The following is a 15,530-nucleotide window of genomic DNA, read 5'->3' as shown; positions in this document are numbered from 1 at the left end:
GAGAGTCATAATGTGATCATCCGGAAGGTCATCTGGATAGTCATTCTGATATTCGGTCGATTTACATATTATGCTTTTATTATTATAGATGCTCATTTTACTCTTTCTTTATACCTCAATTCAGTGATGTTATTCTATCTCAAATATGGGGCTATTATTGTCTATGTATTTTTAAAAACACAAATCAAAATATTTGCATAGCTGGAGATATTAATTATTTACCCAGCTCCTCTGTTTTACAAGTGGACATATTCAGATCCACAGTTGCTAATTGCTTTCTATAAAGTCTGGTGCTGATAGACCCAGAATTAAAACCCAGGCCTGCAGCTCTCACATCAGGGTTTATATCTCATGCCTGACCCCAAAGGCTCCCGTGACCCTGTTTACATCCGAATTCTCACTAGTTTATTGCTTATGGTTGTGCTATGTGTTTATTCATTTTAAGTATTTCTGAAGCTTAAGCTTTTAACCACTTACTAATTTATTTGGGAAGAATGGAATCATTTTTTTTTAAATTTTTTATTTAAGAGCACTCAACCTTTTGGCCAAGACATTAACAAAGGAAAGATACAAAGTAACAGATAATTATTATCCTTATTGGCCAATTTTATTTATATTAGAGTGGATGATGTTTATTAAATTTGGAAAAGCCCCTTTTCATACAGGCAGAAAGTTGGAAGCATGTCAAAGACAAAATCTCTCTTCCTTACAATTTGTGTAGAAACTGTTCTGAGTGGAAAGTTTTCTGAAGTGTTTTATGGGAAGATACGTTTTCTCTATCAGTATTTCCCAGGTTGTTCTGCTTAGCATACAGCACAGTTGTGCTCATTGTACCATGGCTGTCATTGCAGACTCTCTCTCTCTCTCTCTCTCTCTCTCTCTCTCTCTCTCTCTCTCTCTATATATATATATATATATATATATATATATACACACACACACACACACACACATATATATATATATATATATATATTCACACACACACATATATGGTGGGGCAAAAGTAAGTTTACAGTTGTGAGTATGTGAAACAGGGTTTATTCTTGTATAATTATTTATTAATTATTGTATTATTTTCCATACGAACAACTATAACCTATTTTTTTTTGAAAAAAAAATACATAAATACTATGTATATGTATTTTTTTTCAAAAAGAGAGGCTAAAATATTACAACTACTATCAATGTGGGGTTTCACACACTTTTAAATTAATATTATAAGTGGGGAAAGTTGAGGAACCTCATGATGCCAGAATAGTTTCTTAAAGGGGAAAATTAAATCAGTCCTTGAGTTGGTTTATTGATACTATGCCAAAGTAACTAGTTTAACAGATTTCTTTTCCCCACTGAACTAACGAGACTTCTGGCATCACCTAGAGACAGCCGTAGAAGCCCAAACAGTTGGCGTGGAATGGGGTGATTTTTGATGGAGAGCACTTGAGCCACTGAGTCTGCATTCAGAAGTGGGAGGAGAAGGGCCCTTCACACATGGAAGAATGAGTGAAGAAGTTTCTGGCTGCTAAGTTAAAAATTTTCACTTAAAAGTTATCTGGAGAAACTTGATATTTTTCTTTCAAGCAATATACATACAAAAAATAATACAAAAGCGCATAATGTAATCTCTACTTTAAGATGCTAGAGAATACCCCATAAATTACCACTTGTTTTTCTCAACCATAAGAGCTGGGTGGGAGAGGGATTACATTTTCATTTTGTGTCTAAAGGAAAACTTCCAAATATTAGCTAACTAATAATAAGTACTTTCCTGAAAAACTGACCTGGTTCAGAACTGCCACAGACACTTCAACAAAAATAGAAATGGAAAATTGGGGGAGTGGAGAGGGGAGGTGAGTGAAGGGAGACTTTTGTTTATATTCCAAAAGGAGAATGTAGTGGCACTCTTACTTTCTTTTGTAAGTTTAAAAGTTGATAGACTAAAGGATTTGGGGGATCTTAATCACTACAGATTATAAAAATCAGTATCTTTGGTATCAGACTAAACTAGTCACATTTTTTCAGTTTTAAAAGTTTAGAAAGTTTATTGCTATTTTGGAGAAGATAAAAGAATTTCCTTTAGGATTAGCAATTGAGAAAGTGAATTTACTTAAGAAAGTATTTAACTAAACTGACATTTTTAATAAAAAAATGATCTTTTCACTTTATTTGCAGAATTTGTGGATTTGCTTAATGTTTGTTTGAAAATGATTTAATTGTAATGTTCTTAGAGGAAAATAAAACAATACTGCTATTTCTTAATGTTCTTAATTTTACGAGGTTTATTTTAAATATTAGAACTGATTATGCTAGTAAATTTAGGAGCCATCAAATCGCCAATATTTTTATTATAATTTTTCATAAAGTCATGAGAATCTTTAAAGCAGTCTATTGGAATTGAAATATTGACTGTGTGAACAGTGTTCTTGCCTGTGCCGTTTCTCCAAAATGTTGTTTTCTAGGTCATAATTCTGGGTTACTGTTCTTGAGAAATATCTTTTGACTTGCCTGCGAACATTCTCTGTGTTTGTTTTTCAGGTGCAAATACTGTGACAGATCCTTTAGCATATCTTCTAACTTGCAGCGGCATGTTCGCAACATCCACAATAAGGAGAAGCCCTTTAAGTGTCACTTATGTGATAGGTGTTTTGGTCAACAAACCAACCTAGACAGACACCTAAAGAAACATGAGAATGGGAACATGTCTGGTAGGTAATCAGTTGTGTTGTGAGGAGACGATGGCTTTTTTAAAATGTGAAACGATAATCTCGCTTCTCTCATTCCACGTGGACTCTAGAATCAGATCCTGTTGGAAAAAATTGCAGCATGTTTTCCTGGAGATTTTAGGATGATGTGATCGTTGAATAATATACAACTCAGAGCCTTATTTGAATGATCTTTTCTTCTCCTGGATTCATCTCAGTGGGCAGTCTCCAAGAGGAGCATGACTCAGACTCTCAGGAGACTTAGAAATCAAGATTTCCTGAATTGCAGGGAACACTCTTTCCACCTATTGGCACAGGCTGTGCCCAGGGAGTGTAGGATTTCCGGAGTGCAGCACCAGAACACCACGTTCTGAATATTGACCAGACACCCGTGGCTGCTTTTGCAGCAGTTCTGGAGCTCAGAGAACCTCTGCTGGGTAACTTTGATAGAGATCACTGATAGGAGATTGTGGACATGATCAGAGTCACCCAGAGCAAATGACAGTGGTGTGTGGTTTTGGTCACAAATTCTGATGTAGAATTAAGTTAAAAGTGGCAAAAAAAATAAATAAATAAATAAATAAAGCAAAAAAAAAACAAAAAAAACAAAAACCACAAACAAAAAACAACAACTTCCCTTAGCCCAGACCTGTCAGTCAGCACATAGAAGAGATGGTGGGTTTTCTTGCCTTTGGATTCCAATAGTTAGATACTAAGCCATTAACTAACATTTACCTGCTGGCATATGTGTGTGGAGCCAATCTGTGCAGCCACAGTTTGTTTCTAGAGAATTAAGAAAGTGACCTGGGGGTAGGAGGAAGGGGTGAGTATGGAGTTCAGGAAAAGAGATTTTTAAGAACAGAAAAGAATTGGATTTATACAAAGTATAAATCTTTACTTAGGGAATGCATTTTTTTTTATGAATTCTTCCTCCACTGTACAGACACATAACTTATGATGACTACTACTTAGAGCTATATACTGTTCATTTCCCCCAAAACCAGAAATCGAATGATCGTGATTTTAAAATATCAGATTTTAGAGACAGAAGTCTAATCCAATATACAATATTGGCTATACTTTCTAACACTGTGCACCCTTACAGTATGCTACGAAAATGTTCTAGTTAAAATTATTTCAGAAATAAAATAGAGAAGTTAAAAAATGTAATGTGTCAAAGCTGAATATTTACTTGTTGACCCAGATTATAAATGTATTAAGTTGAGGGAAGTTCTAAACCCCTTGGTTTTGTCATCTGGGCTATTGTGATGAAATGTTAAGTTGTCGATATTTTGTGGGAAAGAAGTGACTGTTAGTGTAGAGTCTGATCACATATAAAGTGTTTATAATTGTGTACATTTATGGAAGCCTTGTAACAATCTGGTGATGCAGGTATTATGATTCTAAATGTTTTAGGTAAAGAACCTGAAGACCATCCAATATTGTCCTCTTACTGCCGTGCACAGTCTACCGATGGCTCAGCCCACCAAGTCAGAATGCAGAATTTTCTGCATGTTGTCAGTCTTTTTTGGTAACACACTTTAGCACTGGAGCAATAAATACATGTTGACTGCAACCGGGACTGCTGTAGTTTCTTCTGGCAGAAGCCATTTAAGACCTCTCTGTAATTTGCTTCACCCTCTCCCCTCATTGTATGAACAAAACCGTTCCCATGTCACAGTGGGGATAAGAGGAAGCTAGTGGGAGAAATAACATCATTGGGAGACTATACCTCATGAGTCCAATGGTTCAAAATATTCCCCAAGGGACTTTCATTGGCAAGTATATTGTGATAAATTAGGATGGCCTTGACCTTCTAAAGTTACCATTATTAATATTCAAAGAGCCTGTTTGGGGAAACAACACTGACCCAATGAAGAAGGAATGCATTTCAAAATAAGTTGCCATCTAAATAATAGTCCTTTTCACATAAGGCCTTCTCTCCCCTCAGGTACGGCAACATCTTCGCCTCATTCTGAACTGGAAAGCACAGGTGCGATTCTTGATGACAAGGAAGATGCTTACTTCACAGAAATTAGAAATTTCATTGGGAATAGCAACCATGGCAGCCAGTCTCCCAGGAACACAGAGGAGAGGTAAAGCTGGTTTTTACTAGTAAACTCGTGATTTCTGAAACGAACATGTTTCCAGATACATTTGCTGTGTTTATTTTTGTTATTAATTAATAACACTACTGCAATTCCTACCACCCGTGGCTGGCGCTTATTTCGAGATTAAATACTTAATGCTCTTCTAAGCACTTCACATGGATTAATTCATTTAATGGTTTTAGTAACACTACCAGATAGCCACCATTATTATGTAATTTTATCTTTGAAGGAAATGGAGACATTGAAGGTTAAAACACTTGCCAGAGGTCATATAAGCGATAAGTGGCATTCTACCTGGGCTGACTGATTCCAGAGCCCAGGCTTTTGCCACCAGTCTGTTCTGCCTTTCTTGATAGCTAACTAGAATATTTTATCAAAAATTGCCAAGTAGAAGGGAATAACAACACCACAGGGATTCATTTGAATCACTGGGCAACAGTGGCTACTATTATATGTCATGTGTTATATATAATACATATTTTATGACTATATGTATGACTGTATATATCTGTATATATATATTTACATATCTGGACATATTTACTAGTATGTATAAAGTACCCATTGAGTGTCATACACATCTCCTTTTAGAAACCATTGGAGACTTCTTAATAAGATTCTATCACCTCCTTATATGCTATCAGTGCATGCCCATAGAATTCTGTCACGTTGGTTTCAGTGGGAAGGATCATCCTTACTTTTAGTTACCTGGTGCACTGGATCTCTCTTGCCTCATCATCAACATTAAGCACATATGGCTTAATTCATAAAGAAAACTTTTAATGCTGCTAATAAGAATAACACTTACCTAGTGTTTACATTTTATATGAAGTTAATGAACCATGATTTTACCAAAACTACTGGATTTTTCTTATCTGTAAGTTATAATTGAATATACAATATGGAGAACCAGATATTTCTAAACATAACTATCCAATGGCCTATTAAATTAAGATGCTACATCATAAATTAAAAAAATGTTTTTATTGATTTCAGAGAGGAAGGGAGAGGGAGAGAGATAGAAACATCAATGATGAAGAGAATCATCAATCAGCTGTCTCCTGCACCCCCCCTACTGGGGATCAAGCCTGCAACCTGGGCATGTGCCCTGATGGGGAATCAAGCTGTGTGCGACCTCCTGATTCATGGGTCGATGCTCAACAACTGAGCCACACCAGCCGGGGCACTACATTGTAAATTTTAAAGTCATATGGAATTAGTTAATAAAAGTACCATTACTTTTCACCACACAAGTATTATTGTTAGTGTTCTCTCTTTTTGATGCTATTAAAAGTCAAAGTTAATTATGTTAGACAATTTTTTTCCATTAAGGCAAGCTTCAAGTAAACATTATTTCCCAAAATAACATAAAAATATATGACCACTTCTATCCTTCAAGTTGTATAAAAGTGTATCAAAGGAAAAAAGGAGAGATCTGCTATTGTGTGGCCTTTTTCAGCCTCTAAGAAGTGCAGTTGGATGTATCTTTTCCTCTGCTCACCAGAGAGAGAGAGAGAGAGAGAGAGAGAGAGAGAAATGAGGCAGATAATCAAAAGTACAAACTAGTAACAAGTAAGAAAGATAATCTTACATTTTGATAATGATATTTACATGATGCAAATAAGAAATAGTAAACAAACAAAAATATAATTTGGGTTCTGAGATGCCTATTCAGATTTTCTAGCCCTTAATTGGAGATTTGTGAACTTTATAGCTGCAACATCTGGCTTCAACATGTCCAAACAGCACAGAAGTAAGAAGATTGAGTCATCTAACTACCCCCCCATCTCCTATCAGACTACTTTTGATGAATAATTTATCCCCAATAAGTTGCCACATTTGAAAGCATAATTAACAAATAGGCTTTCTTAATCATGTTGGCTTTGTTAATTTTGGTTTTCATCCATGCACTCTTTTGTTCTTTTACTTTTTCTTTCATTTTTTAAAATAACAATTTCAATCCATTTAAAAGAGCAAGTTGGCAGTGTAACTGGAAACTAATAATTTATGTCTGTGCAAAACATGTTTTCATCATTCTTTGATAAAAGAGCTTAAGAAATTAGTTGTATAAAAAACTTAATAATGATGATATGATGTTTGCTGGTTAAATAGGTTTTTACTATGTGCATCTGTCACACCCAAGATTGTTTTATTTATTTTTCACCCTGGGAATCTAAATCTTAAATGCTCTTATTTTTTCTAAATGTGGGAAAGTGATGGATTTATCACTGGTACCTGATTTTCCATAATCAGAAAAATAGTTACATTAAATGTTAAAATTGCACATGACTGTAACAATAACATGGCAGTGTCCGCAAGTTTTTTAATTGTAAATAAAACAAAATGGAAAGATTTTGAATGGCCCGGGAATTGGAACACCTGGATGCCTATGATGGTTTAATCTTTAAAAAACTTTCTGAACTTGGGCAAGTGGCTTTGCTTCTCTGGCCATATATCTTTAAAAGGAGATGGTTAGGAGAAGATATTCTCTGAAATATCCAGAGCCCAAGCGTTTGCCACTAGTCTCTTCTGCCTCACCCTCTCTCCTCGTTGTATGAACAAAAACGTTCCCCAAACTTACTCAAAACAAGTGATAATTATTTTGTAACTTATTTTCAATTTTTAAATTCTACCATGAAATTTAACTTTAATTTACACATATTTTAATGTTTACTATAAAGCTGGAAAATTTTATCCTGGTTTCATAATTGCTCTAAAATATATTAAATTAGGATGTCTATGTAACTTAACTTTTTTTTATAATTAAACTTTTGAATGACATATTGCAATCCTTCTAACTACAACCTAAAATATTACAAATGACTTTTTAAGTATAATAGTCTTCCTTTTTATCATTATATTTGATATTCTTGCTTAAGTAAGCTTCGAAAGGTATTTGTACAATTACATTTTCAGATTATTTCCCACCTCAATATTATCGTGGGATAAAGGAACTTTTTTACATTCAAGCCATCAAGGATAACTTGAAAGTGGTACAAAGAAGTGCGCCCTCAAACATTTCAAAGTGTGAATAGATGTCTAAGTGGCATATACCACCAGTGTTACCTAGAAATGTCTAATACTGATTGGTCTTTGGCAGCAACTTTACCAGTTTTTTGGAACTCTTAGATTCACTTTAGACATGTGTGTTGACCTTTTTCCAGTGTTGCTCAGGGATATGAGTTTTCCAGAAATCTATTATTTTAATTGGTGGGTACTTATATGGTGTTTTGGTAACATTATGTAGAGAAAACATTGGTGTGCTTTTTATATCACATATAACAATATCATTTATCAGGCAAAAGCCTGATAAGGAATTGGAGACTGGATTGTTTTTCCAGTTCTGCTGGAGGCTCTATTTATAATCTGAATAATCACCCAATTATTATTTTTTCTTTATTTTCTTATTTGTGAGGTTACATTATTTTCCCATGGTTGCCCATAAAGCATCAACAACAAAATTACTATCGAAGTGTTAACAATGTAAACTGTTGTTACGAAGACACAATAATGAAGCTAAATGCATGTTTAAACACGAAACCAGTAACTGGACCCCTTTCTTTTTTATGGTTTTGAAAGAATGAATGGCAGTCACTTTAAGGATGAGAAGACTTTAGTGACCAGTCAAAATTCAGATTTACTGGATGATGAAGAAGTAGAAGATGAGGTGCTGTTGGATGAGGAGGATGAAGACAATGATATTACCGGGAAAACAGGAAAGGAACCAGTGACAAGTAATTTACACGAAGGAAACCCTGAAGATGACTATGAGGAAACCAGCACCCTGGAGATGAGTTGCAAGACATCCCCAGTGAGGTAAGTGGCTCCGGTGACATGAATAAATAAGCCAGAGTAGATACACCTGATTATAATTCCTCTGGCTCTTTCTTCCATTAGAGCAATATTTCAGGTGATAAGCAGTTGTGAGTAATAAATCACAAAAATTGAATTTGAGTTAGCAAAGCGTACACAGTGGAGTAAGGATAAGGTGGCCATCAACATAACCCACAAGCATATAAATATATCAGTGTTTGTGGAACTCTGATTAACCTGTGTAGGAAGGGTAAATGGAAATTACACAAGTACCCAATCATTTATGTAGACTCTACCTAAAAAAAACTTAAAGGAAAATAGAGATTTCAACATTATCTAATTCATTCAATAATCTGGTGTTATTACTTAAATATTATTGAGATAAATTTCACTTCACTTGATATGTAATCCATATAGATGATAGATTTTTACATGGAAAAATTAACCATAATAGTTAAATTGATAAGAATATTATATTTTCATATGGATAGTGGGTGCTAACTAAATATTATCATAACTGGCTTTATTTTAAATGGAAATGATAAAGGTATGAATTCTGTCTCCACTGCATTGCTGATTCCACATGTCATTGACTTTACCTCTTTATGTCAAATATATGCTTGCTTTAGTTATGAAAAATTTTGAAAGAAATATATCTTAATATACAATATTTGTGAACCTTTTAAAGCACCCAATAATTGATGCATGCTACTTTTTCCTGCAAATATGACATTCGACAACTGTATAGATTCAAATGAAAAGTGATTTGGTTGCATAACAAACTGAAAAAGAAAAAAAAAATCCTCTGTGCTCTCCTATTGGTTCATTTTAGGTATAAAGAGGAAGAATACAAAATTGGACTTTCTGCTCTAGATCATATAAGGCACTTCACAGATAGCCTCAAAATGAGGAAAATGGAAGATAATCAATATACTGAAGCTGAGCTCTCTTCTTTTAGTACTTCCCATGTGCCAGAGGAACTTAAACAGCCGTTACACAGAAAGTCCAAATCACAGGTATATATCTTCCGGCAGTATGGCATCCTGGTGACAGTGTGTCTTTGATGCCGCAAGGCAGCTATTCTTGGTTTGCAGTATTCTAGAATCTGAACAGGTTCAGATGCTTTACTCACAATGTTCACATCTTGACTTCCTATGACTGAATCCAGAATAGTTAACCAATACAGCAATTAATATGGCTGCATTCTGCACAGAAACTCTGTGACAAACCCTATCCTGTAATAATCGCTCCTTTATGTCCCAGTTCCCTTACTCCTGTATTGATAGGCCGTAAGGTTGCTTGCACCTACTTATATATTACATCAGAATTGTTTTCTAATTGCCTTGTGTCTATAATTTTTGTCAACCTAATTATATTTTAAGATATTTTAGAAAGTAAAGTCTATCCTCTATTTTTGTGTGCCTTGCTATATATAGTTAATTTACAAGTCATTTAATTATAGAATTTAGGAGTAAACTGAAAATCAGAGATAAAGTGAGTTGCCAATAGTCTGCAGCAACTTAAAGGCAGGTCTAGAAATAAAATGTATCAGTTTTTATTGAATGAATTAATGAATGGTGCCCAAGTTCGTTGAACTCTACAGCATTCTATCAGCTCTGTGGTAACTAAAATAAATCCATTTAATGATCCCTAAACACCAATTAAAAGAGCCGCAGATCTTTTATCACAAAAAGAGGAAGTCAGCACTTTCTGTGTGATATCCGCACTCAACCAAATTGTTTATTCAGATCATTTTAAAAAAAAAGAAACTTCCATATTTGTTGGTCACTTTGGTCTAAGTTTTTGACTCATTAATCCATTTTGGAAGTGGTGACCATAAGACTTGTACATTTTCTATTTGACTGAGATGTTTTGGGCTGCTCTTAAGAGCAAATGTGGTCATATCTCAACTAAGGTGGGGAAAATATTTTGCCAACGGAATAATATATGTTTTTACAAATCAGTAAATTCAGTAAAAACTCTAAGATCTCATGTATGCTAATAGGCAACATAAATGTTCTTTCTGAACTGAAGTAAAAGCAGCCTGCCCCAACACTGGAGTTTCCAAACTCCATGAACTTGAGAACAGAGCACCATGACTGTAGATACCATGTCCTCATTGTAAAGTGGGGTGAATGGAAAAGATATCCAGGAGCTCTTTCTGCTCGATAACTCAATGGGGATATAAATGAATTGTTCCGTTTCTAACGTGAAAAGTAAACTAGCCAGAGTGGACACCTCAATTTCACTTTGAGGTAACCATAAGAGGTGGCCAATATTGTTTTAAACCATTGATTCTCAATTATTCCTTCCTAGTTGATCAGAGATACTGGGGGTCCCTGGTTTTCTTTGCTCTTTTTAATTATTAAAAATTATTCCACAAAAATGCTATTCATTATAAGACATATTACCTGAAAATCCTTTAAACTGTCAGAAGTGAATGGAAAGCAGAAGGGCCTGAAAATCTAGAGATAACTGGTGTGATATATTTCAGTACCAGCATTTTTGACATAAAGTGACTGCCTAGCTGAGCTAACAATTACCATCACCAGAAATAATAGCATTTTGCAATCTTAGCTCATATTTGTATTGTTACTTGATAATGTCATATGTATTGGTTTGAAAATAGGCCTTTCTGCAAACTGTCTTTCATGAGACTATTCATTTATTCGACTGTTATTAACTTTCAGTAATGTGCTGGAAACTGATCCTGGTGCATGAAAATGTTTATTTCCTTTGATTACCAAAAGGCAGATGCTTTACTCAAAACATTCCTCTATTTACTCTGTGATTTTCATAGTGATTGAGTCCCAGATAGTTGACTAATACAACAGTGGCTACATGTTACCTGGAATCCTCTCTGAAAAACATTATCCTACAAAAATTAATTTCATGATTATAGGTACTATTTATGTTAGGTACACAGAGCTAGGCACTTTATGGAAGTTAGTGCTGTGATTCCACCACAACCATTGGAGGCAGGTTTTTGTTATAATTTCTGTTTTATATGAGGAAAGTGACCTTGAAAGGTTAAGCAATTTGCCAAAGGTCACACAACTAGTTGAGGTGAGAAGCCAGGATTAAAACTCAAGATTCCAAAATTTTCTCTGTACTCTCTTTCAGCTTTCCAAATATCAGAATAGGTTTTGTTAAAAACCATTTCATAATAGTTTTTATCTTTGCTCTCTAACACTGGGTACATAATTAGAATAGATAGTTTCATCTCAATGCTCATTTCACCCATACTTTAAACTATAGAAAGGACAGGGACTCCGTATTGTCTATCTTTGATTCCCTGAGACCTAACACAGTGCCTGGAATAGTGTAGAGGCTTAGGACATATTTGTTAGATATCTACTGAGATTTTTGTAGAGGTCCAGAAGGCAAATTGCATACATAAGAGTCAAATGTGTACATTTAGAGCGATGACCCAGCAAATCAAAACCAGCCTTGCAAGGGCAGATTTTCTAACTGAATGCCATGATTAGGAAGAAACCACAGACCAGCCACATGTCTCAGCATGACTCCCAGAGATGAAATTCTGCTTCACAACAGAGGCATTTTGTCTTTGTTTACAGACAGTGGAATGTCTTTGGCAGGACTTTAATGATTCCACTTCAGCAGCATTTTGACAAGCAAGTTTAGCAATAGATGAGACCAACAATAGCAAATCAACAGTGAAAAGTTCACTCCCAAGTCAAGACCAAACATTTCATTTGAATATTTTACTTGGCAGCAAGTGGCGGATTCGCTGAACAGTTATTTACAATTTGACATGATAACAGGGAAGAAAGGGCACTTCCGCCCAGAGCACCTCCAAGCACCTACTGCGCAGCAGGCACTGGAGCACATGTGGGTCAGGATGCTGTTGGGTCTTGCGTCTTATTGTGTTGTTTGATAGACCTGACTTGATCTACCTCCACTTTCAAAGTCTTTGGGTGTCAGCATTGAATATTTCAAGCATGGAAGGGAACTGGAAAAAGAACATTGAATTAAAAGTTAGGCAGAAATACATTTAAATTACGCCTCTTCACTAATTGGTCAAAGTGACCTTGGGCAAGTCATTTCACCTTCAGTGCTCTCAGTTATAAAAGGCAGGAGTCCATGGACTGTTTCTCCTACTAGACCACAGTGCTGTCAAACATGAATATGTCTTATTCATATCTGCAGTGTCCACACAATGATATTTTTGGTGAGTTGAATGTGTGCATGCACAGTGGATGCATGATTGAATTATGGTTGGAAGGGAATGACTCCTGTTTCTTAATGGAGGCACTACTGAAATGTTAGATAGGATAATTAATGTTTTGTTCTGTAGATCATATCATGGTTTTGGTCCCTAGGCACTGAAGGCCAGCAGTAATTCCATGACATTAAAGCACACGCACACAAAAAATGTTCCACAGCTTTTTCAAACCCTCCCATGGGGAAGCTCCTACTCAGCCCTTCTCTCTCTAACATTCACCAACACTGTTCTTCAAATTAAAAGTGATGTATTTCAAATGCCATTTACTGAGACGCTCCTTTTTTTTTTTTACCCCAGGCATATGCTATGATGTTGTCATTGTCTGAGAAGGAGTCCCTCCATTCGACATCCCACAGTTCTTCCAACGTGTGGCACAGTATGGCAAGGGCTGCCGCGGAATCCAGTGCCATCCAGTCCATAAGCCACGTATGACATTCCCAAGGTTGACAGAGTGGGACCAAGTCCAGCAGTAGCACGGCTCTTTCCTATAGGACTATTTAAAAGACTGCTGAGCAGAATGCCTTAGAAACCCAGAGGGTCACTCATTTAAAGTCCGGTGACCTTAAACTGAATGAGTAATAAAAGAAAGAAAGCAAAAGAAAGAAAGAAAAAAAGGAAACTATTTATTCTCGATATTTTGTTTTGCACAGCAAAGGCAGCTGCTGACTTCTGGAGGATCGATGCGACTGAGAGCGATTCAATGAACATGAAAACCTTGCTGGGGAAAAGGCGTCTTCCAGTCCACCCTGCCCCAGAGAGGGGGTGGGTGAGAGGGGCAGTTGAGATGGCAGCATTGATAGGAACGAACACTCCATAGAAACTGAATTCTTTTTTTTTTTTTTTTTGTCCAAGATCACCTGACACATGATTGGGAACAGTTGCTTTTAATTACAGATTTAATTTTTTTTCTTTGTTAAAGTTTTATGTAATTTAACCCTTTGAAGATGGAAGTAGTTGGATGAAATGCACACTCGATTATTAGAGAAACTGATAACAGGGAGTACTTGTTTCCCATTAACTTTTTGCCTTCTTAAGTACATTGTTTAAAATTAGGGAGAAAGGGTATGTGTATATTGTAAACTATGGATGTTCAATGCTCAAAAAAGGTTAAGTCAGTGAAGTAACCTGTCCATCACCAGTATCACTGTACCACTACACTAATAAATGTTTGCCAAATCCTTGTAACAACATCTTTTATTTTAGACAATCATGTCACTGTTTTTTTTTAATGTTTAATTTTTTGTGTGTTGCGTGTATCCTGTATTTATTTGTTGGCAAACTATTGTTTGTTGATTAAAATAGCACTGTTCCAGTCAGCCACTACTTTCTGAAGTCTGAGGCACACTCCTTTCCGAATTTCAAAGGACCAAGGTGACTCGACCTGTGTATGGGGAGTGCCAAATGGTGTTTGGCTTTTCTTAACATTCCTTTTGTTGTTGTTGTTTCGTTTTCCTTTCTTAATGAGCTAAATACGAATAGATGCAACTTAGTTTTTGTAATACTGAAATCGATTCAATTGTATAAACGATTATAATTTCTTTCATGAAAGCATGATTCTTCTGATTGAAAACTGTACCCATATTTTATGCTGGTTGTCTGCAAGCTTGTGCGATGTTATGTTCATGTTAATCCTATTTGTAAAATGAAGTGTTCCAGACCTTATGTTAAAAGAGAGACGTAAATAACAGACTGTATTCAGTTATTTTGCCCTTTATTGGGGAACCAGATTTGTTTTCTTTTTGTTTGTAATCTCATTTTGAAATAATCGGCAAGTTGAGGTACTTTCTTCAAATGCTTTGTACAATATAAACTGTTATGCCTTTCAGTGCATTACTATGGGAGGAGCAACTAAAAAATAAAGACTTACAAAAATGGCTCTTTTCCCCACTGTGTGGTATTTTCCTTTCTCGTGCAATTTTCGTTTCCCTTTGGGATCCAATGATTTAAAGATACGATGTCTGGGGCCCTGATGCCCTACCAGATACATGGAATGTAGAGCGTGCTTTTATTGCTTTGAGATGACATAAGGGATAGCCCTTGGCCCATAGGAGTTGGGGTATCTCCTACTCATCGTTCTCAACTTTCTGTCTGTGGTACGAAGTCAGTGCTCATGCGCTGCTCTCTGCTATCACTCCATGTCTGCAGCACCCGTTTTAATTAGGACAGAACAGCCTACAGTTTTTCAATTGAATTTCACATAGTGCATGCCAAAGGAGTTTTTGCTTTTGATTATATAAATACTGTTAACTGATTCACAAGGGGGGGAAAACAAGCCCTTTAAGTTTTCTGTGATCTTTTTAAGTCTGTCCATGTGCAATTGTCATGTTTTCATGGTTATAAACAGAGGACAGATATAATTTTGTGTTTTCTTTCTTTAATAAGGCAAAAAAACACCCCTGTATTTTTGCATATTCTACAAGTTCTTCAAAATGATCAGTTAGCAGTTGCTCCAAAATCCATCAAGTTTGATCTATAATTTCTTCAATCATTTCAATTTTGTTGAAAATTTAAGTTTTCTACTTCTCACTTATGTAAGTAATAGTACTCTAACTTTTATGAACATAATTGTATGTGTGTTTATATATGTACACACAGGGTTGGAATGTGAAGAGTGGTGTTTTCATATAATAAATTCTCTGGTGGGGGACCAATTATTAA

At 35.6% G+C, this 15,530-nt stretch overlaps 1 protein-coding gene across 11 annotated transcripts in view; it reads left to right on the top strand.

The window, feature by feature from the left end:
* MECOM (MDS1 and EVI1 complex locus) overlaps positions 1–15,329 on the top strand; it is a 570,108-nt gene extending 554,779 nt beyond the window's left edge. For 4 of the 11 annotated variants that reach the window (XM_079766627.1, XM_079766628.1, XM_079766629.1 and 1 more), the window contains exons 12-16: positions 2,536–2,705; positions 4,654–4,798; positions 8,393–8,629; positions 9,459–9,642; positions 13,170–15,329. In XM_079766627.1, coding sequence (XP_079622753.1) covers positions 2,536–2,705; positions 4,654–4,798; positions 8,393–8,629; positions 9,459–9,642; positions 13,170–13,304 — 871 coding nt within the window. In that variant the 3' untranslated portion in view covers positions 13,305–15,329. The remainder of the gene's footprint in view (positions 1–2,535; positions 2,706–4,653; positions 4,799–8,392; positions 8,630–9,458; positions 9,643–13,169) is intronic. The other 7 variants (XM_079766625.1, XM_079766623.1, XM_079766624.1 and 4 more) reach the window with 3 other exon arrangements.
* The last annotated feature ends 201 nt before the right edge of the window (positions 15,330–15,530 follow it).

Source organism: Cnephaeus nilssonii (genome assembly GCF_951640355.1).
Source record: "Cnephaeus nilssonii genome assembly, chromosome: 3".
Lineage (NCBI taxonomy): Eukaryota > Metazoa > Chordata > Mammalia > Chiroptera > Vespertilionidae > Cnephaeus > Cnephaeus nilssonii.
The sequence above is the reverse complement of the archived record's forward strand: the minus strand, read 5'-3'. Positions and strand labels throughout refer to the sequence as shown.